The sequence below is a fragment of the Primulina eburnea genome, chromosome 16, assembly GCF_022965805.1.
Source record: "Primulina eburnea isolate SZY01 chromosome 16, ASM2296580v1, whole genome shotgun sequence".
In the NCBI taxonomy this organism is placed as follows: Eukaryota; Viridiplantae; Streptophyta; class Magnoliopsida; order Lamiales; family Gesneriaceae; genus Primulina; species Primulina eburnea.
Window position 1 is genome coordinate 6,635,222 of NC_133116.1, and position 23,013 is coordinate 6,658,234.

At 36.7% G+C, this 23,013-nt stretch overlaps 3 protein-coding genes across 3 annotated transcripts; 2 read left to right on the plus strand and 1 right to left on the minus strand.

Moving 5' to 3' along the window:
• The first annotated feature begins 1,431 nt into the window (after positions 1-1,431).
• On the plus strand, positions 1,432-3,335 carry LOC140816273 (uncharacterized). Its single transcript, XM_073175411.1, has 3 exons — positions 1,432-2,185; positions 2,570-2,861; positions 3,059-3,335. The coding sequence occupies exons 1-3, from the start codon at positions 1,616-1,618 to the stop codon at positions 3,133-3,135; spliced, it is 939 nt and encodes a 312-aa protein (XP_073031512.1). The 5' UTR covers positions 1,432-1,615; the 3' UTR covers positions 3,136-3,335.
• Positions 3,336-3,603: 268 nt separating this feature from the next.
• LOC140816272 (pentatricopeptide repeat-containing protein At1g59720, chloroplastic/mitochondrial) lies at positions 3,604-5,545 on the minus strand. Its single transcript, XM_073175410.1, has one exon. The coding sequence runs from the start codon at positions 5,464-5,466 to the stop codon at positions 3,649-3,651; it is 1,818 nt and encodes a 605-aa protein (XP_073031511.1). The 5' UTR covers positions 5,467-5,545; the 3' UTR covers positions 3,604-3,648.
• A 12,798-nt stretch (positions 5,546-18,343) lies between these two features.
• LOC140817233 (uncharacterized) lies at positions 18,344-19,835 on the plus strand. Its single transcript, XM_073176873.1, has 2 exons — positions 18,344-19,047; positions 19,256-19,835. The coding sequence occupies exons 1-2, from the start codon at positions 18,515-18,517 to the stop codon at positions 19,665-19,667; spliced, it is 945 nt and encodes a 314-aa protein (XP_073032974.1). The 5' UTR covers positions 18,344-18,514; the 3' UTR covers positions 19,668-19,835.
• The last annotated feature ends 3,178 nt before the right edge of the window (positions 19,836-23,013 follow it).

The following is a 23,013-nucleotide window of genomic DNA, read 5'->3' on the forward strand; positions in this document are numbered from 1 at the left end:
TATTATATTACAATGAAGAATATTTTTAATATAAAAAATAATAATTTACATTCAAATTAGTATATATTATATAATACATCTTTCATATAAAAATTAATAATTTTCAATCAAATCAGAATGTAATACATAATATTTCTTCATAACATAACTAAAAAAAAATATTTTTGTCGCGAAAATAATATCTTGATATATAAAGTAATATTTTTCAGGAGTCAAATACTTTCTACGCAAATCAACATATTTGATATAATATTTACTTATGAAATAACTAACAAAAATTTATATTTTTGCACTGAAAAATAAAAACTTTGACCTAAAAAATAATATTTTCATTGGATTGATCGGAGATTCATCTCACAAAGCTGACCAGTGAGACACTCTTACATGATTTTTATAAATTATAATATAATATTAACAAGAAAAAATGTCAGTTTTGGTCCTGTAACTATCAAGAGTGATATTTTTAATCATGTATCTTTTATTGAATCAATTATACATATGTAACTATGAGCCCGCGATAAATTTTAATCCTTATCATTAAAATAATGTAATTGATTGACTAATTTAATCGTTAATTTTTTTATAATTATGTTGTTAAACTATCATGTATGATACTAGCGATTTTTTTAAACCAAGTAGTTATAAAAATATAATATGATATTAGTTACTAAATTACATTATTTAGATGAGAATGATTAAATTAAAATTGTTCTTTGAAATAGAGTTGCAGGAGTATAATTAATTCGATAAAAATTATAGGACTACAAATGTCAAACATCAATACATATACGATTAAAATTGAAAATTTTCCAATAATAAACATATTATTTATATCCTAAAGTATAGAACGAAAACAGATAGTATTGCTTTGTAAAATGTTAAATTGAATAATTAGTTAGATAAATCACTAAATTAAAAATATACGCGTGAAATCGTACGGTGATATTTTTCGAGGCAAAAATTTATGTATTTTATGTTAAGAGTATTACTTTTTATTCTGAATATGGGTATTGTTGACCCGTCTCACAGATTATCTGTAACACGGTCTCACATGAGACTCACTCTTTTTTCGAGGGTAGATTAAATTTAATTAAATGAATATCTGTGAGACGATCTCACATGAGACTCACTCTTTTTTCGAGGGTAGATTAAATTTAATTAAAATATTATTCATTTGACTTTTCTTGCTCGGAAACGAATGCATTAACTACGTTAGGACAAACACCGAAACCGGGTTAATGAGATCCTACTCATGTGGGCATTGTTGAGAGGATGGATGGCCAAGATCTTGCCAAACATACAATTTCAAAAAAAAAAAGTGGGTCCTACATATGTATGGACAAATTTTGACCATCCATCCTATCATGAGGGTAATGCTCGCATAGATAGGATGAAATAAACCCGAAACCGTGTGCTTCATTCTTTTGACCATGGCCGCCACCTGACTCTGTTTCCGGATAAAACCCAGATGTTTCCTTCAATCTTTGACTATTAATTCTCAAGTAATCAAACCCGATCTATCTTCCGTTAAACTAGTTTAATTACATTTTCTTTTCTACATTAATTAACGCAGAAACTCAGCTCAAAATTTACGTTCCGAAATAGCACGGCCGCCATGGATTTATTCCTAACTGCAAAAATAGTCCGCCTAAAAAGCTCCCACGACAAGTATCTAACCGCCGATGAAGACGAGGAATCCGTGATCCAAGACCGTAACGGGTCCTCCAAGTCTGCAAAATGGACGGTGGAATTCGTGGAAAATTCCGACAACATAATCCGGCTCAAGAGTTGTTACAACAAGTACTTGACCGCATCCAACCAGCCGTTTCTTCTGGGCATGACGGGCCGGAAAGTGACCCAGTCGCTTCCGAGGCGGCTCGACAGCTCCGTCGAATGGGAGCCTATTCCAGATAACGGCGGGGTTAAGTTGAAGACGAGGTACGGGCAGTTCTTGCGTGCGAATGGAGGCTTGCCGCCGTGGAGGAATTCGGTAACGCATGATATCCCGCATCGGACGACGACCCAGGAGTGGATTTCGTGGGAGGTGCACGTGGTGGAGATTCTAGTAGCGCACTCGCCGGCGGCGAAAGCGCCGCCTCCAGTGGTGGCGGAGAAGAAAGATTCTTCCATTTCTGAACCGAGCTCGCCGACTACGACCAAGTCTGCAAGTTTTTCTAGACAGAAGGTAATTAATTAGTCTTGTTTATGAGTTAAATTGTGATTTCTAATATTTTTTTATGAGAATTAATTTGCAAATATTTTATAAAAAGAGATCCGAACAATTGGAGAAGAGGTTCATTTTAGATAAAAACGTAGAACTTGAGAACAAAATCTTGGTCTTAAATTTAATGGATTACAATCTATTGATTAAAAAATGACCCTAACGGAAAGAAAATCAATACATCATTCGGAAGTGGATTGGTACAAATATTGGTAGTATTGTCTTGAAGAAGTAAATTAGTTTTGACGAAATTTTCAGGTGGTTCATTCGCTAAATGTAAGATTAGTACAAATGGTTATTGGTATATATGTAGTATTTTGATTCTATGTTTTCTCCATGATTCTGCAGTCAAGTGATTCTCTCGTTGGTTTGCTACCGAAAGGGAACGAAGGGAGACTAATTTACTTTTACATAGCTGACGAAAATGGAGAAGTTGATCATGGATTTGAGGAGCACTGCATTTCTTTCAAGGGAAATGGAGTGCATGAGTTGACGATGAGGCTGGAGGTCGAGTTAGGAGTCGAGGGTATTACAGTGTGTGCTCGAAGCCCATTGAATGGAAAGCTTTATCCTCTTCATCTGCAGCTTCCGCCGAATAACACTACAATGCACGTTATTGTCGTGCCACCATCATCAAGAGGTGATCTTTTATCGATTAGATTTTGTTTATGCATTCTGTATGGAAAACACTAGGCTGCATTAAAATTGGCAACTGCGTTTAAGATTGTTTCCGTCTCTGTTACATGATCTCGCCTCATTTACGTGCATCCGCCTATGCTTTGGATTGAATATTACCATTAGTGTTGGCTCATATGTTTTCATATTCTTGTGTTTCAGTATCTCAAGATTTGGACAATACTGGAGTGCCATTTTATAGAAGGAATTCGGAGATCCCATCAATTTTGATCGAATAATTTTGAATGCTTCGAGTATATATATACATTCAGGCTGAGTGAAGAGAATCTGTAGCTGTTATTGCTGGTTTCTTACAGCTCTCCCATTTTTCCTTTTTTGTTCCTTTTTTTTCTCGTCTTTTCTGTGGATCTTAAGCTGATTTTGTAGCAAACGATTTTGTGAGCAGCATTTTAAATTCTCGAGAGATATTTGGTGCTTACTTTATTTAGACTAGATTAACATGTTCACAAAAATTCTTTGTGAAAGTTACTTGGAGTACAATGAAATTCGTGTATGCTTCTCCGACCAAAATTATTTCCAATAACAATACTGATGCCTGCGAGCCAGAAAAAAATTGAGTCCAAGATTCATGAACCTGAATAAGAGCATGATTTTTTAAAAAAATTTATTGAACTCGATTTGTTACACCATTAAGAATGTATATCAGGGCCTTGGAATATGCTCATGGCAATCGTATGTATTGCAGATTAATGTTAAACAAACTGCATTTCAAGTAAGAACCCACCTATGCCTTACCAAAAATCTTTACAAGAACACATGCCATCTCTAAAATGATGAAAACGGATACGATCTCGCATAACAACCTCCACGTCAAACATTCTGGAGATCAATTTGGTAAAATTATGGCAATCTTTGCACACACGCAGGTTCTTGAACAAACGAATCGGAACCCCAGGCTTTGAGTTCAACAACCCAAAAGCGATAGCCAATCTCTCACTATGAAGTCTAAGTGAGTTTCCCTTCTCATCATCAAACTCATTCACCATGGATGCCTGCGCATAATCAGGAACATACCCTTCCGCCTCCAATTTCTGGTTAACCACATCCAAGAACTGAAAAATTTCTTTCTTTCGGGGATGAGTCACGTCTCCAGCGAAAAACTCGTGAACAATGCCATTGATTTCTATGGAAGTGCAACCAGGTTCTTTAGTAACACCTTTATCAGTCATTAGTTTCCTAACTAAACCAACTTCATTCCAGCGATCAGCAGATGCATATAATCTTGACAAAAGAACATAATCGCCACCACTAGCAGCATCCTCTTCTGATCCCATTATCTGCTTAGCCATTTCTTCAATCAGTTCAATGTTCATACCTTGCTTACAACAAGCATCGAGAAGACTTCTCCAAATCACATTGTCAGGCTTCATTGTCATACATGATACAACATCAAGTGCTTCACTGATTAGCCCATTACGAGCTAGAAGGTCTATTAGACAACCATAGTGCTGCAAAACTGGCTCGATCTTGTACTCGTTAACCATTGTATCGAAGTATGTACGGCCCTCATCAACCAAACCTCTGTGATTGCATGCGGTCAAGACCCCAACAAATGTGATGGAATTGGGCATTAGTTTTTCTTCATCAACCATTCGGCTAAAATGTTCAAACACTCTCTCCGCCTGGCCATGCATTGCGAATCCTAAAATCATCACGTTCCAAGAACTCACATCTCGCCTCATCATCCCTTGAAACGCCTGCTCGGCAATTCTCAACGACCCACATTTGCAGTACATCTCCACCAAAGAATTACTAATCAGAACATCAAAATCAGAATCCATTTCATACTTTCTCAGAATATATGCATGAGCCCACAGACCCATAGACAAGGCCCCTAAACCGGCACAAGCATCTATCACACTCTGCAACGTGTAGCCATCAGGTTCGAAGGTTTTATTCATCTCTACAAAAAATTTCAACGCCTCGTCAAAATCCCCCATTTGCACCAGCCCATCTATGATCACATTCCAAGAAACCAGGCTCCTCTCTTGCATTTTGTCAAACACCTTTCTTGCGCTTTCCGAGCACCCACAAGAGGCATAGAAATGAATCAAACTGTTGTTTATGTATACATCCGAGGCAAACCCATACTTCAAAAGGTGAGCATGTGCTTGTTTTCCTTCGCTCAAAGAAAACAAATAAGCACAAGCTTTTAACACAAAAGGAAATGTATGGTTATCTGGAACCACACTCTCTAGCTTCACCATTTCTTCAAAAAGTGAAAATGCTTTCATTTTGTGGTCTTTGCTACGAGCATAAGCTCTAATGACAGTATTGTAAATGAAGGCATTTGGGTTCGGAATTTGGCTAAGAACATGGACAGTGTAACCGAGGTCTTGTAACGAGTAGTAATGGACGAGTCTGCTGTAAAGAAAGAGACTTGCTGGGTTGCTTTCAGGAGGTGGGGTTGTGCGGAGGATTCTGGCGTGGATTTGTTTGACGCGACGTATAGTAATGCTGTCATTTTGGGTTAACAGTTGGTGGAGACGGTGGTTGTGTTGAGGAGCGGTGGGCGATGCAGGCGGCGCGTTGACCAGAGCCGCAGCCATTCTTCTAATTCGGCGGATGACGTTTCGTTTTTTACCACATTATGGGCAGATCGGTAAGCCCAATAATCAAATGGACCAACTTTAAATATTGAAAGTTTTCGGGTACTTCTTCTAAGTTAGGGGTGTAACAAACCGAATCGGGCAATGGTGTCAAAATATGACATGATCCGAAAACCCTATCCGATTCGGCCCCAAATAATCAAGTTTATGTTGAAGATTTTTGGATTAGGTAAGATCATGTTAAACCTGATATCTAATCTGAAAAATTAATCGGATTGAGTTAGTTGATGAGAAAATTAAATTTTTTTTCTAAAATATAATTAATAAATATTTACTACATTTTTATATATTGTATATTTATTAAAAAAATTGTTATTATATATTTATATAATAAATTTTCATAATTTAATATTTATTTTATAAATTTTTTTAAACGTCTATTTTATTTAATAAATATACTTTTAATTTTTTGTAATTTGAATTTCAAATTAAATCATATATACTTGATTTTGTTATTATATGTTTAAATAAATATTTATTATTATTTAATTATTTTTTAAAAAAATCAAAATCTGGTGAAGTCAAGTTGATCGAGTTGAGTTAGATTAATCGGGTTCAGGTTCGGAGTCGGGTTGGTTCGTTTGAGTTTGGGTTCGGGTTCGGGTTCGGGTTTGTGTTCGTGTTGAACATCTTTTTAATATTAGCATACATCAACTAGACCCAAACCTATCCGACCACCCGAATTGACACCTATAGAATCGGGTCGAACGAAGTTCAAAATAGTTCAAAATTTTAAAATTTTTGGCTCAAATTATGTTCAAATTAAAGCTTGAGTTCAAGTTCGACTCGAAAGATTCGAACATGGTCACAAACAATAGAATTATTGCTAAAAAAATAAGTACTCGAAATTTATTTATTTAAAATATAATTATGATACTCACGGGAAATTTAGGGTCCGCTCCCAGCAAGTGTCACTAGTCCAGACGCAGGTGTTGAAATTACCCTGAGCCTGAAATCACAAATAAGATCGTTAGGAGGGGGCCAGGAGGGTGTCCTGGCGTAGCCCCTCCGACGCTCAAGTCAGTGACTGAGGATATATGGGGGGAGCAGCTAAGGGTGCTGCTGAGAACAATATATTGAATGAATAATCATACGCTCAAACCTGGTATTTATAGGAGAATACCTGGGCTTCTGATGGGCCCTTCACCTGTGGGCCTCAGATATGGGCCGGGAGTTTGGGCCGGATCTTGATAGGCTCATCCATGGGGTATCACCAGTCTCCCCCTCTCAAGTCGAACTGAATCGTAGGTTCAAAGTTCGATCAGTTGTGTTGTCCATGGTTTTATCGACAATGAGGACGTACCGTACCAGAAAAATTTATTTCGTTTGCCGTTGACGAACGATGTTTGCCGCTGACGGGGATCGACCTGCCCGGTCAGGTCGCGGGGATCGACCTGCCCGGTCAGGTCGTGGGGGTGTGGGGGCAACGCCCTCATAATTTTTTCAGAAATAAGCACTCGCGTCGCCTCGCCCGAGCACCGCCCAAGCGCGCCTCACCTCCTCGCGTGTTCGCCTGTCTGCCGCACGCTCGCCCAGCGCGCCACGCTGCCCTCGCCTTCGCCGAGCTCGCCCACCAGCCCAGCGCCTCGCCTTCGCTCCTCCTCGCCCAGGTGCCTAGCCTCGCCCAGACATCCTCGCCCTTCCTCGCCTAGCCAGCGCCTCGCCCTCGCCCGAGCCCAGACAGCCTCGCCTACGCTCGCCGCCCCTGCCTGCTCGCCCCTCGTCACGCTGCTCTTGCCTTCGCCGAGCTCGCCCACAGCCCAGCGCCTCGCCCTCGCCCCTTCTCGCCCGAGCCCAGACAGGCTCGCCTACGCTCGCCGCCCCTGCCTGCTCGCCCCTCGTAACGCTGCCCTCGCCTTCGCCGAGCTCGCCCACCAGCCCAGCGCCTCGCCTGCGCTCCTCCTCGCCCAGGTGCCTAGCCTCGCCCAGACATCCTCGCCCTTCCTCGCCTAGCCAGCGCCTCGCCTTCGCCCCTCCTCGCCCAAGCCCAGACAGCCTCGCCTAGCCAGCGCCTCACCCTCGCCCCTTCTCGCCCAAGCCCAGACAGCCTCGCCTACGCTCGCCGCCCCTACCTGCTCGACCCTCGCCACGTCCCACCATCCTCGCCCAGCCATTCTCGCCCGAGCACTAGCGTGAAACACATTTTTGATCGTCATCGGCTCATCCTTGCCGCTTTTTGAGTATTTTGCATTTGAATTTACTTTTTCTCACGAGTTTATCTTTGATGTTATTAAACCACCGGGGCTAATAAAATATCCAACTCTACTTATCTTCTACTAGGCATACCTTAAGCAAGAAAATAAAAATTCAACGCCCTAACTCTCTAGCTCCTCTGCTTGGTGATGCCTTAGCAGGAAAATGAAAATTTAACACTCCCGCCCACTAACTCCTCTGCTAGATGATATCTTAGCAGGAAACTGAAAATTCAATATTTCCGCCCTCTAACTCCTCTGCTAGGTGATATCTTAGCAGAAAAATAAAGATTTAATACTTCCACCCTCTAACTCCTCTGCTAGGTGACACCTTAGCAGGAAAATAAAAATCAACCCCAACACACTCTAACTCCTCTGCTAGGTGATACCTTAGCAGGAAAATATAAATTACCATCTCCACCCTCTAACTCCTCTGCTAGGTGACACCTTAGCAGGAAAATAGAAATCAACACCACCACCCTCTAACTCCTCTGCTAGGTGACACCTTAGCAGGAAAATAGAATCAACACCTCCCAAATTCTGCTCCTCTACTAGGCGATGCCTTAGTAGGAAAATAACAACATCACCCTCTAACTCCTCTGCTAGGTGATACCTTAGCAGGAAAATAAAAATCAACATCGTCACCCTCTAACTCCTCTGCTAGGTGACACCTTAGCAGGAAAATAAAAAACAACCCCAACACACTCTAACTCCTCTGCTAGGTGATACCTTAGCAGGAAAATATAAATTCACCATCTCCACCCTCTGCTAGGTGACACCTTAACAGGAAAATAGAAATCAACACCACCACCCTCTAACTCCTCTGCTAGGTGACACCTTAGCAGGAAAATAAAAATCAACCCCAACACACTCTAACTCCTCTGCTAGGTGATACCTTAGCAGGAAAATATAAATTCACTATCTCCACTCTCTAACTCCTCTGCTAGGTGACACCTTAGCAGGAAAAATAGAAATCAACACCACCACCCTCTAACTCCTCTGCTAGGTGACACCTTAGCAGGAAAATAGAATCAACACCTCCCAAATTCTGCTCATCTACTAGGCGATGCCTTAGTAGGAAAATAGAATCAACAACATCACCCTCTAACTCCTCTGCTAGGTGATACCTTAGCAGGAAAATAAAAATCAACATCGTCACCCTCTAACTCCTCTGCTAGGTGACACCTTAGCAGGAAAATAAAAAACAACCCCAACACACTCTAACTCCTCTGCTAGGTGATACCTTAGCAGGAAAATATAAATTCAACACCTTCACCCTCTAACTCCTCTGCTAAGCCGGGCCCTAGCAGAAAAATAAAATTCAACACCTCCCCCTCTAACACCTCTGTTAAGCCGGGCCTTAGCAGGAAAATAAAATTCAACACCTCCACCCTCTAACTCCTCCGCTAGGCGATGCCTTAGCAGGAAAATAAAAAATCACCACCTCCACCCTCTAACTCCTCTGCTAAGCCGGGCCTTAGTAGAAAATAAAATTCTTCTCCTCGCCACCTCTGCTCCTCTGCTAGGCGATGCCTTAGCAGGAAAATAAAATTTTTCTCCTTCACCCTACTCCTCTACTAGGCGATGCCTTAGTAGAAAAATCTAATTATTTTATCACCCTCCTAATACAACAACATTCATGAACTGAAAAGATAAACTTGTTTTTATTGAATTCCAACTGATTACATGGGAAAATGCCAAGATGAAATACATCAGCAATAAATTCAAGAGTAATATTTTCTGAGGTAGTAAGCATATAAGGTCTCTTTGAAGCCTTGCCATGTGCTTTCTCCAACTTTCATGCTCCTCCTATACCTCCCTGGGACAAAGTCACTCACTTCTTCCTCTCTTAATCATGTGAGCCTCTACACGCGCTCTTTTCCCCTCCTCGGTTCGACGGGCTCCTGAAGGACATTTTGACCTCGACATTCCCCTCTCTGCTCCCCAACCCCCTGATTTATCCATGGAGGGTATTGACCACGTCTAAGGGACGGGCGAGACCTCGATCGACTCCCGGATACGGATCCTTCTCGTCTGCCTCAACATCTGTATTTCCTTCCACACCTCCTTCATCTCCGGATTCTCCTCACTTGGGAGGGGTCGCGTCTCCTCCACCCTACTCTGACTGCCCTCTACATCCTCCTCTCGCTCCTGGCGAGCGGCCTGCTCTTCTGCAAACATAGACTCTTGATTCCTCTTCATGGCCTCATCCACTGTCCGGGTGATAAATTGGCCCAACTGCTCCAGGGTCAAGTTCCCCACATTATCATTGGGATGTGTTTGCTCGACCCTTGTCTCCTGAAGGGGCTGCTCGGTTCTTGTCTCTGGACGAGGTTGTTCTTGTCTCGTCTCGAGACGCGGTTGTTCTTATCTTGTCTCAACATGAGACTGTTCGGGTCCCCTTTGAGGACGCGATGATACTGAGGTAGCTCTTCTACTTCCTTTCCTGCCTACCATCTCTACGTCAACTCAAGTTTTCCCACAGACGGCGCCAAGTGATACTCACGGGAAATTTAGGGTCCGCTCCCAGCAAGTGTCACTAGTCCAGACGCAGGTGTTGAAATTACCCTGAGCCTGAAATCACAAATAAGATCGTTAGGAGGGGGCCAGGAGGGTGTCCTGGCGTAGCCCCTCCGACGCTCAAGTCAGTGACTGAGGATATATGGGGGGAGCAGCTAAGGGTGCTGCTGAGAACAATATATTGAATGAATAATCATACGCTCAAACCTGGTATTTATAGGAGAATACCTGGGCTTCTGATGGGCCCTTCACCTGTGGGCCTCAGATATGGGCCGGGAGTTTGGACCAGATCTTGATAGGCTCATCCATGGGGTATCAAATTATATTATATTAATAAAATACTAAAGCTAGGGAGAGGCTCGCGAATTATTCAACAAAATAATTTGGACTCCAATTCGACTCGAATTCAATAAGCTCGAATACGAATCAAATATTTTTCTAGTCATCTCACGAACCGACTCGGTTCATCTACATATCTAATCCAAGGCAAGCAAGCTGCACAACGTTAAACATGTTTAGTTCGAGATGTTTTAAATTTTTATAATTATTTTAAATCAAGTAATATACTTATTAAAAAAATTCAAATAATATATTAAATGATTGTAGCACAATATATATAGTTTAAAGGAATAAATATTCAATTTTTTCTAAAAATTAAAATTTTAAAAATAGTCAATAATTTCCTATAAATTTACAAAATTATATATAATTTTTAAAAAATTCATTATCAATCAGTTTATCATAATTTTAATAAATATTCATGATTTTCTAGGAATTTCATGTATTTTCATAAAATATCTTCGTTCAAAAACGAAGAAGTATATATGGAACTGATCTCCCATGTCATCTCAAAACATACGAGCCAAAGAAATTATTTCACAGAAATATCGAAAATAAAACCCTAGCAATCACTCCAGAGAGAATATATAGGTGAATCATACGAAATCCAAATACATGCATGCAAATAGTATATTATTCCAGAAAAGAGCGTTGAAGATGTTCTTGGTTCACTTGTGCCACCGAATAAAGGTCAAAGCCCACTTAGGTTCTGTACTCTCAGAATCTGTGTTTGTCAATCTTCTTTTGTAGGTCATCCTTCTTTGCCCCCACAACCTTATCAACTATCTTCCCTCTCTTCATCAGCAGGAAAGTGGGCATTGCTTGCACCCCGAAATCTTGTGCCACATCCTGCAGTTAATTTACACGATCCCGACGACATAATTTGATCAGAAACTAATTAAATTTCGATGCATACGGATTGTTAGGACTAGATTTTGATTGAAAACGAGGAAGATAATCTAGCTAAGCTTACAAATAACTCATCAACATCAATCTTGATGAAGTCGACATCCGTGTATTTCACGGCGAATTCGTTGATTGCAGGTTCAATGTAACGGCACGGCCCGCACCAGGAAGCTGTGAAATCCACCACCATCTTCAACAAGAAATTAATCATTAGAAAAACCCTGATGAAATTTCACAAGATATCAGACAAAGTTTTAATAACATTAATGTTGCGAAACTTATTTAATGTATACAAGTTTCGAAGTTTGTTTTGCGGATTCAAAATGAATTCTCCACTTCGTTGTGGAGTGGAATGCAATAACTTGACCACCCTTCTGGATTGATGGCGATCGATTATATAATCTAGAACTGGTTTGACGAATATCAGTTGAGAGACCCGCACCCATTTTTCTTCTCAAGAAAATTTAGTAATTCGAATAATGTTGGCTTGAATTATAACTTGGTGGCAATGGTTTTTATACTAGTCCATAGCTTAAATTTTTCTCCTTTTTATTTGCTAAATAGTCTTCAGAATATGTTCTGATTGGGACTTTCATTATATCCACCGCTGATGTTAAATATAGAAAGATTTGGTGCTAATTTTTTCCCCTACCATCACCTTAACCAGACAAATGTTTTTGTCAAATCACAGTCTTTTGTTACATCAGCTGGTTATACATTAATCTCTCAGCCATCGAGTTTATATACGCTAATCGCAAAGTCGCGAACACTAATATAGAAACTGTGAACATACTTAATCATATGCACAAATCAATGAATTTGATGTAATTATCTACATAGTCTGAAAATTAATTCGTATACATAATTTGGTTCATGCAATATCCTGCTGCAGCAAATTTTTTCGGGTAATTAAGATCAGAAGCACATGCAGGCATGATCTGTAAGCCAGGTTGGAGAGAATAAGCATAAAATTATGGTGGATGAGTGGTGATGTCGTTCATTCAAATAATAAGAATTAAATTCTAGTTTCTTGTCTATTACTTATCTAGGTAGAAAGTAAGCATATTGTCATATCAAGCAATTAGAACCTCTCTTCTAAATTCCCTGCTGACTCAAATGTCAGTTCCCTGATCATATATCGAAATAAAATCCAGCTTTCAAATTTTTCCCAAGATTTCAAAAAATACCCAGTAATATCATGAAGTCTTGCCTAAAAAATGTAAGTAACAAGAGTTTTTATAATTTCACGATTATGAAATGTATGATTAATCATGAAAAATTCGTATTTTTGGGATCTGCGTTTGTCTATTCGTAGTTTTGTTTATCTACTGTCAAATTTTGATATTAGTTCGTTGTCTTTGTTTTTTTTTTTTTTGAAAATAACACTCCTCAAATTAAATAAAAATAAAAATAAAAGATTGAAATTCGATTTGGAAATCCATGTACGGAACAGATGCACTTGGTTTCGTCAAAAAAGTTGCAATAAATTAGTTCATTTGCTTTGACTAATGAAATCTACAAATCGTAGGCTTTAGAAAAAAAAAAAAAAACTACAGTAATTTATAAATTCTTGATTCGCATCTTAGCAAGAAATAATTTGGAATATTGACATTATATAACTACTTTTCAAGATTCTTTTCTTTTGATTATATATATATTAACTGGTCTAATTTAATGGTACACGAACAACAATAATTTGAATTCAAATATGTAATATCATCTTTTAGTGTCGGAAAACATCGTCGATTGCAACCACTTTATTAGTATTAGTACATCGACGCACATGTTGTGTTTTTGTACAATGTTTTTTTATAATTAATTTGTTTTATATTTAAATGAGGATCAAAATATACTTATAAAAAATAGTGAGAGATTACATTGTCATATTGAAATATGAATTAAAAAAATAAATAAAAAAAAGAAAGTAAAAATAAAAAGACCCAATTGGGAATAAAACCTGCAAATTTTTGCTTAGAAAATAAAGACTCTATTCACTAAGTTAAAATAACTTAAATCAAAATTTTAGCATTTTCTATATATATATATATATATATATATATATATATATATATATATATATATATATTCTGAAGCAACGGTGCTTGTCACAAAGACAAAAAGTTTCAAACAGAAGGAAGCATTTTTTTATTTTTTTTTGCAATTAGAATGAAACATTTTTACTTGAGTAATATATGCTCTGTTTGTATTCTTTTCGATTAAAGGAAAAGGAATATTTACATACATGTATCTCTATATATGTGGATGTAACAGTTATAATAGGATATAATATTAAGTTTTTATGTTAACAAAAAAAGGACAAATCAAGAGTTATGTCATGGACATTCATATGTTACATGCTTCAAGAACCAAATTGGGAATATTTCGCCCTACTTTATGGGGCACCGCCTCATGAGAAGATCAAAGGCACAGTTTTAACCACACATATGCGAGGTCCATCAATTCATATGTGGGGTCCACCAAATTCTTCAAAATCAACGGCCCAGATCCTGTGAGGGCACTGTCCCCACAAGTAGCATCGACCTTTCCATTTAATAAACAAAGGCATGGAGTCTCAAGAAAATCAAATATAACTGTTGAAAGATAATGTTATAAACTGGAAGAATTTTCGAAATAAAGAGTGTGATCGCACACATGTAGATGATTTTTTCAACATTATTAAAATGCATCAACATTTTTTAATCATCATAGATGTTAGTTCTATGAAGCATTTAAGTATCCATCTTTATCCTCACGCTTCACCACTGCATCTGCTAGACCAAGGAGCACCTACGAGCATCAGAGTATGATTTCAACTTCCACATTATGTTATCAAGATCAATGTGCTCGACCTTGCATCCATGCTCAACTTTCATACCAGTCCAACTCAGTAGATGAAAGAAGAATATTTAAAAGAAGTGAGTGTTTTCTCCAAACTTGTCGTTTGGTAGATCGGGTAGGGATTGTGTCCCGACGAATTGAAAGTGCTAGGAGTTTTAACTGAGAGTGTGACGTCAGTTGGATCGTGTTTGTACAACTGTGTAGTATAAATCGAAGTCTTCTAATGGAAACTTTCGGAAATGGAGGAAAGAGAGATATTGTTAGATTCAATCCTCGAACTTCCAGAAATAAATTCATGTATTTTTCCACTTGTTTGATATAATTAGTGATGTGCTGTCGTTGACTACCAAATTAACTCTTATCCTTTTAAATAAAAACGAGTGTAATGATGAGTGGTCGAATCCACAAGAAACGGTAGATTTATTCTTTTTATAATAAAAATAAAAAAAGAGGGATTTATTTTGATAATTACTAAATAAAATAACCAAAGCAAAATTACCAAGCAAGAAAGACACTAAATCTAGAATTTAAACTTAATTGACGAGAAAGGAAATTCTACTATTTAATATCTCAATGTTCATCGGTTAACCAATGATTTATTCATGTTATTTCAAGCAATTAACGTTAGAATAATAGGGATAGCCGCTAAAATTCTTGTGTTTTTCTAAATTAATTAACCAAACCCAGCATCCAGTCAAAACTTACCAATAATTAACTAGGCACGATAGCGTTCCATATTAATTAAAGATAGTATTTTAGTTTCGTGAAAACATTTAATCCTAAAATCTAACAACCGGGATAGCTGCAATTGGAATATCTAGTTCCGTCGATTTATTTAGATTACACATGTTATGATAGCACCACACATCTAACATATTGCTACTCACGTACCAATCGTTCATGACAATTAAAGATCACTGAATTCATGGTTAGCATTAGAAAATCATACATCAAATTAAATTGTCAGATTAATTGACGTATAACATTCATATAATTAAATCATAAATCAACGAATATTTGGGCAAACAAGAATAATAAATTAAAGTGCAAAATCCTCACAGTGATAAAATTAAAATAGTAGATTATCCCTTGAATCAGACTAAGAAAATTAGCCTAATATAGTTTGATCTACAATATCCATAAAAGTTAAATAACATTAGAAAAGAGAGTGCAAACTAATTAAGAGATAATGAAGAAAATTCCAGCGCAGCCTTCACGTGTGATTTTTCTCCTTAATTCTTCCGTTGTTGTTGGAGAGTAGGGAGTTGTCGAAAAAAAGAATTCTGGAGTCAGCCGCCTCTCTTGTTCTTGTTTTTGTGATTTGGGTCTAAAATTAAGCTAAAAAACCAACTAATCTCTTAATTAACCTTAAAGCTTAAAATATAAAATAATAGATAATATCTTATCTAGAGTTTCTGTCACGCCCCGAGAGCGGGGTTAGTTGACACCGACGTCGTTTAACAATCACACAATTGAAACGACCAGCCTCGTAGCATAGTATAAACCGAAAACCAGTTTATTATTCATAATTTCTCAAAAAACAACTGTCTTTACAACTGAATTAAAATAAATCTGCGGAAGCGTCTTACATAAAATTTAAATTTGCTAACTTAAAAAAAAATCTCTAATATTAAATCTCGAAATAACAATTATTCACCAGCCCCAAAATTGCTCAGATTCTTCTTCTTCTACCTGTTCTTCGGATTTATCTGGGGAAGATTGTAAGGGGTGAGTATTTTGGGAATACTCAGCAAATGGGGGAATTTGAATACCACATAACATTTTACAACATTTTCGAAACATACATATAAATACAACATGCTTTTCATAATCGTAACATCGTATTCATAACATAATAACACTGCGATTTTTCCACCTTCTATGGTTTACTGATATCAGTCCCTAAGTTTTGATCCTCTAAGGGGGCGAGACCGTAAAACAGTTCTATCCCACTGTTAGGGGCCATATGTTGGAATTCCACCCATTTTCAGGGAATCCTCACAGTGCCACTCCAAAAACGTACCAACTTTCGTAAAAACGTATAGGCAAACGACGATACTCGACCGCATTTTTAAACCAAAAGCCGAAAAATTTAATATGCATAAAACCGAAATTTAAAACAGTCCACTTACCTTAAATTCTTGAAAAACTAGGGTTCTTCGAAATTCCTACTTCCCTGGCTGGACGGCGGCAGCGCTTCGCTGTGCTCGAAAACTCCTAAGGAGACTAGGGGGAGATTCTCGAAAATTTGGTGAAATTTTAGGTGTGATTTTTGAGTCTACAGGGCCTCCTATTTATAGGGGTTGGCTGCTATCGTGATCGAGTGATATCGCGATGAAATCTGGCTTAAATCTTTTATCTCAAATCGTGATCTATCCGTGATATGTTCAAAAATTAAATCTTTTATCCCATACAAATTTCGAAATTTGATAATAATCTGATATGATCCCGATTGTACAGAATCCCGGGTTTTACAATTTCCCACATAGAATTTCAACTAAATTAGACACCATAATTAATTCTTTCAAATCTTGTATAATCTTCAAAAAATCAGATTCTTCACTTCTTGCAATTTTAGACAGCTGAAACATAATGACAAGGCGTGGTCACGCCTTGTTCCTGGACCTCTTCTGGTTTGTTCATTCTCTTTCAACACTGGTCATTCTCTTTCAACACTCTATCTTGGGTTCTTCCTACTCGGCTTCAATCATGCTTCGTCCGTGGTTTGGTGCACCAGCTGGTCTGTCCAAAGCGTATGATTACTTTGTTCAAGCTAAAGGCAAATGGACATGGAAAAGCTTACTGTCTCGGTCATGCAGCAACAGTTTATCATGTATGGAACATGCGTAATTGAGTGATATTCGAAGCAGAAAAGCCATAAATCGAGGACATCATAAGAAAGATTAAGATTCACACTTACAGATGAATACCATGTGCTACTGATCTTTTTTCTTCACATTGATGTATACATGGTGGTGTACTGATTACTGATATTTGTATCTCCTGAAGATGCCCAACGTATCTGTACTATTAACTTTTTACATATTTTAATGAATTTTTCATTAAAAAAAAGAATATATGACAATTTTGATGGTGTCAACATAGGTAACAATCAAATACTATTTACACCTGATATTAAAATCAACATGGTTTTTTAAACATTAAAATAAATTAAACTGGGAATTTAAAATGCCAAATAAAGTGTGAGTCAGATAATTTTTTTTAAAAAAAATCATGACTGTCAGGAGAAAATATATTGATCAATAGCTTGATGTGTATCGATATATAAGCTTAGTCTTGATGTTTACACATATGATCAAAGTTGTTGACAAGAACGTAAATATATTGTCGAATATATAATTTTAATTGATAATAGGATGTAGATAATTGTATCTCAAAATAAAAGGGAAAAATAAAATTACAATTTTAACATTATTGGAATAATAGTATTTTATTCTTATGCTTCAACCTCGAACAATCCACCAACGTTTTTTGTTTGCCAAAATTTTAATTTTAGCCCTTTGTGGTGTTCTGTTTTATATTGTAGTCCCATAATTTGTCAAAGTTTGTGTTTATATGGTAATTTTGATTGTTTTTTGTTTTGGTTTTTTTTATTATTATTATTATTATATTGTTTATTTGACATCAATGTTCTCTTATATGGCTCAGGTAACAAGAATAAAGTTTATATTATATACAATAAAATATACATAAACAAAAATAAAAGAAAACGACAAACTTTTTTATTCTCATTTTGAATTATTTGATTTTGTTTTATTTTATCGTTCTCATTTTTTTATCGGTGAATTTTAACATAACGAACAGATAATTGATGATAAATAGATTATATTTGATAGATTTAGTGATTTCAGGAAAAAAATCCAAGTTATAACCAAATTTTGTCAGATTATATTATTAAAACAAAAAAAAAACTAATTTATAAAAATAAAAATATAATTTTTTCAATTTTATTTTTTTAGCACTGCTAAATTACGGATTATAAACTTGAGTTATAATTAATTCGATTTCTCTCACTTTGTCGAAGTAAACAAACAAGGAACAAAGTCTCTGGCTTACTTCAGAATCTCCAAATTTTCGAAGAATTCGGCATTCTTGAAAGTTGAATCTTGGTCAAATCATTGAAACTCACTGAGAAGTATTGACCCTATTCGGAAGCTTAATCCACTTCATCAATGGCTTCCATTTTATCTCACCCACCAAAGATCGGCGTATTATATCATGTGAAGTCCCACATTAAATTCCCAGTTGCAAGAACCCATTTTTCTTCGCTTCCGATCGAGAACGTTTACATAAAGTCGGAATCTTTGCTTTCGTGTCGGGCTTTACCTCTTCTGGGCAGTTCCCGAATTACTGTAACAAGGGCTTCAGCGAGTGATTTTCTTGAAACTATTGAAAATGACGAGTCTCCGAGGGGTGCTGCGGAGAAACCAGTGAAATTTCTTTTATGGGTGTTATTATGGGCATCTGTATCCATTGGGTTGTATGCCTTTTCTGGGAATGCTAAGGCTTCTGCGCCTGCTGATTCCATTAGGGCTTCAGGCTTTGGTGTAAAAGTTGCTAATACTTTGCGGGCTTCGGGCTGGCCCGACGAGGCTGTTGTATTTGCTCTGGCGACGCTTCCGGTTATTGAGCTGCGTGGAGCAATTCCTGTTGGTTATTGGCTGCAACTCAAGCCTGTTGTGTTAACTGTGCTGTCTGTTCTTGGGTTAGTCTCACTGTCTCAGATATTCCCAGATTTTGCATATAATTTCATGTCTTCTTTTCTTTAACTAATTTTGAACCAAATTTACTGGTTTCTAGTTTGTCTTTCAAACACAATCTTAATGTAAAAGGAGGAATTATGTAAGGAAGCTATTGGCTTATCTTCTGAATGGGAATTTTGGAAATATAGCTGTTATGTGCTGCAATTGCAGGAACATGGTGCCTGTGCCATTTATTATACTGTACCTGAAAAAGGTTGCGGCCTTTCTCACTGGAAAGAATCAAACTGCTTCTCGATTCATTGACATGTTATTCAAGAGGGCCAAAGAGAAGGCCGGACCTGTCAAAGAATTTCAATGGCTTGGGTTGATGCTATTTGTGGCAGTGCCGTTCCCTGGGACTGGAGCTTGGACTGGAGCCTTTATCGCATCTATATTGGATATGCCATTCTGGTCCGGTGTCTCAGCGAATTTTGTTGGTGTTGTATTAGCCGGTCTTCTGGTAAACTTGCTGGTTAACCTTGGACTTAGATACGCCATTGTGACGGGTATAATTCTATTCATAATCTCCACATTCATGTGGAGCATCCTTCGAAGTCTCAAGAAATCTTTATCCGTTGATTGATGCAAGAATAAGTAGTATGTGACAATCGACAATATGTTTTCTTGTTATCAGCTTATTTACTGATTCATAGTAATCATGATTATTATTACATCAGTTACTAAGGAACTTAAGTAGTATGAGCTCTCATTTGAGATATATTATTATTTTGATCTTTCCATATTTTGTACATCCCTCTTTGTTGAATTCACGTGAGAAGTTTGGGAAACAAAAGACTGCCTAATCTATGATCCTGTATACCCTTCTGGCTTGCCAACTGCTGGCGTTCTGGTTCTAGCTTTGACCTTTCTGCTTATAATTAACACTGGTGGTTTGATTTCAATTCACGCTGATTTCAAGTCGTTCAGGGCCATCAACTGAACACATTCTGCTGTACACAAAAATTTGGCTTGTAATATGCGCGCTACACGTACATTGTCCAGGGCCGTCTACTCAAGGACCACATCGAATACTTGATAACTGAGACACACGTCTTCTATATTGTTTCTCTTAATCACATCTCTTTTTCCTAGCCACAAATGACTTAACCAAGTGTTCCATGTGTGATTACTGATTATCAACACCGGGTTTCCTTCAACTCGTGGTGTAACTCACTCCATAGATTTATGGAGATTTCGATATGACCGTATATTTACTGAAAATTCTTTGGGAAAAAATAGTATCCATTTCTTGTTCAGGATTGTGTAGAAAGGCTTCTATGTGAAATATTAGATTTGTACTCGTTGCAGTTTCCTTGTTTCCTGCCTTAATCATGTTAAGTTGGGCTTTTACATGTTTTAGTAGTACGATTTTTTAACAAGTTTGCTTTTAAATGTTTAAGTAGCCCAATTTATAAAAATGTTGGGCTGTGAACTGTACCGAAAATGTATAGTCCGAGTCTCATTGTTCAAAGCCCAAATCATGACTCCTCGAGGCTAATGGCTATGCCATTTGTATTGAAAATGTGGCGATGAAATAAAATTTTAGAAATTAATAAGTTCGTGTAAAGATACATATTTCGAAACCGGTCGAGCTCGAATCGAGCTTTTGAAATTTTCCATGTCCGTTTATAGGCTAGTCATGTTCGAGCTGCTCATTGAGTTGGTTTACAATTGATCAAATTTATGAGTTGGTTTACAATTGATCAAATTTAGGATGAGTAGGTCTCTTGTGAGACAGTCTCACAAATCTTTATCTGTGAGTAGGGTCAACCCTTATTGATATTCACAATTAAAAGTAATACACTTAATATAAAAAATAATACTTGGATGATCCAAATAAGATATTAATATCATAAAATATGACCTGTAAGACCGTCTCACACAAACTTTTGTCATTTAGGATTAGATAGCGACTAGGGTATTGTATTTTATTATGGAGAGAAGGTTGATTTGAATATTATAGAATGATAAAGATAATTGTATATAAAAATATATGTTTTAAATTTTGAAAGCTTAAGTTCCTCTACCAAACTGATCAGTCAAACCATCGAAATATATATTTTCTATAATTCTCCCAATATAAAATAAATAAATCGTACAAAGGAAAAAAGAGAAGATAGATCTCGTGTTCTCGACTACTTAATGCGACAATGACCGCTTTCCACTATAGTGGACCACTTGACTTTGAAAGCGCTTTTTATGAGAGGATTTGCCTCCTCGAAAGCGGATTCCAGTACATTTATTTGTTAATTAATTAAATTTAATTATGAAACCTAATCAGTTTGACTGCGGATTAAACCTGCCTGGAAAACATATAGATCGTAATCCGCGTTGGGAACATTAACTAACGTGATGTTTATTCTCTTAATATTATTATTTTTTATGACGTGAGAACTTGTCGCCATTATTTTCCGGTAATTATTTGGATTAATGTATTACTTTGTAAGTCACGTTGGTCAGAAAAACCATTGGGCAAATCATATACAGTATGTTCGTCCGAGAAAATATTGACAGAGAAATTGAACAATTATTGACTAAATATTCATCTTTGTTTGGGTTACTATATGTTATTTGTTTTGGCCTAACATTATACAAATCTTGAATTGACCAAATATTAGCATAAATTTAGTTAAATTTACCGAAGTTGGACTGGAGTATATATGATTAATGATGAGTGTGAGACCGACGGAATGGCTCCACTTCGAGAGGAGAAATCAGAAGAGTTCAGTGGTTCCGGTTATATTTGAATATATTTGTCGATAGTAAAATATTTGTTGTATTGGTAACATATTTTAAGCAAATTTGGTTACGGCATAAACAGACTTTCAAGTTCAATGAAATTTTAACATGGACGTTCGGATCAAAATTATAACTATAATTGGCGAAATATTACTTGGAGCCAATCAGAATAAACATTCGATACATTTATCAACGGTCATAATTTTATGAAAACGACAAATGATCGATCCTATAAATGTTGATTAACATGGATTGTGAGGAGATCAGTTGTTGGGCTGTAATAGTTGTCCTCAAGAGAAGATCGGTCGAAATGTTATATATTTTTAAGATTTGAGTTACGAAATAAAAAATTCATCACATCTATCAATCATTTATGTGATTTAATTTTAACATGTCTTCTTTTACTCATTTTCCCGAGTATGTTCAAATACAATTTTCATCCTCTCTCACAATGATTCCCCTCCCCTCTACGTTTTCTTCATCGAGTTTTATTTTCTATTGCTTGTACTTTTTTTTCGTAATTTTATCATTACAACTTCAAATGTTATAAAAATCATTCTTTTAGCTCAAATTCGTTCCAAAACCATAAAATTTTCCAATAAAAAAAAATTAACACAAAAGTGTAACAAGTAAGCATGTCAAAAATTAAAACAATGAGAAATATATATGATAACAAAAATACAAACTATTACGAACCTATCTTGTATATATCGATTCGGTTTCGACAATCATAACGTGTGTGGATCTAGTCAGGGGCGGAGCCACCCTTGGGCTAGGGTGGGCTCCAGCCCCACCTATCATTCTATAAAAAAAATTAATATTTTAAAATATATATTTTTTCAGCCCATATGAAAATTAAAACAAATTTTTTATAAGTTTTTATTTTTTTTTTATTTTTGTAGTCTCATGTTTAAAAATTAAAAATAAAACAATTTTCATAAATCATAATTCATTACTATTTATTGGTTGTTTATTGTCGTATGTTATGAAATTATGCAACTTTGAGATAAAAAAATTCAACGACTCTAAAATTATATTGAATATTTAGATGTGATTATTCAAGTTGCAATAATATTATCTTATGATGTATATGAATTTTGGAATTTGAATTTTTACCCTAAAAATCTATTGTTGCATATTTTTGGAATGATAATCAATTGGTTGAAATATATAATGATTGTTGATGTGCA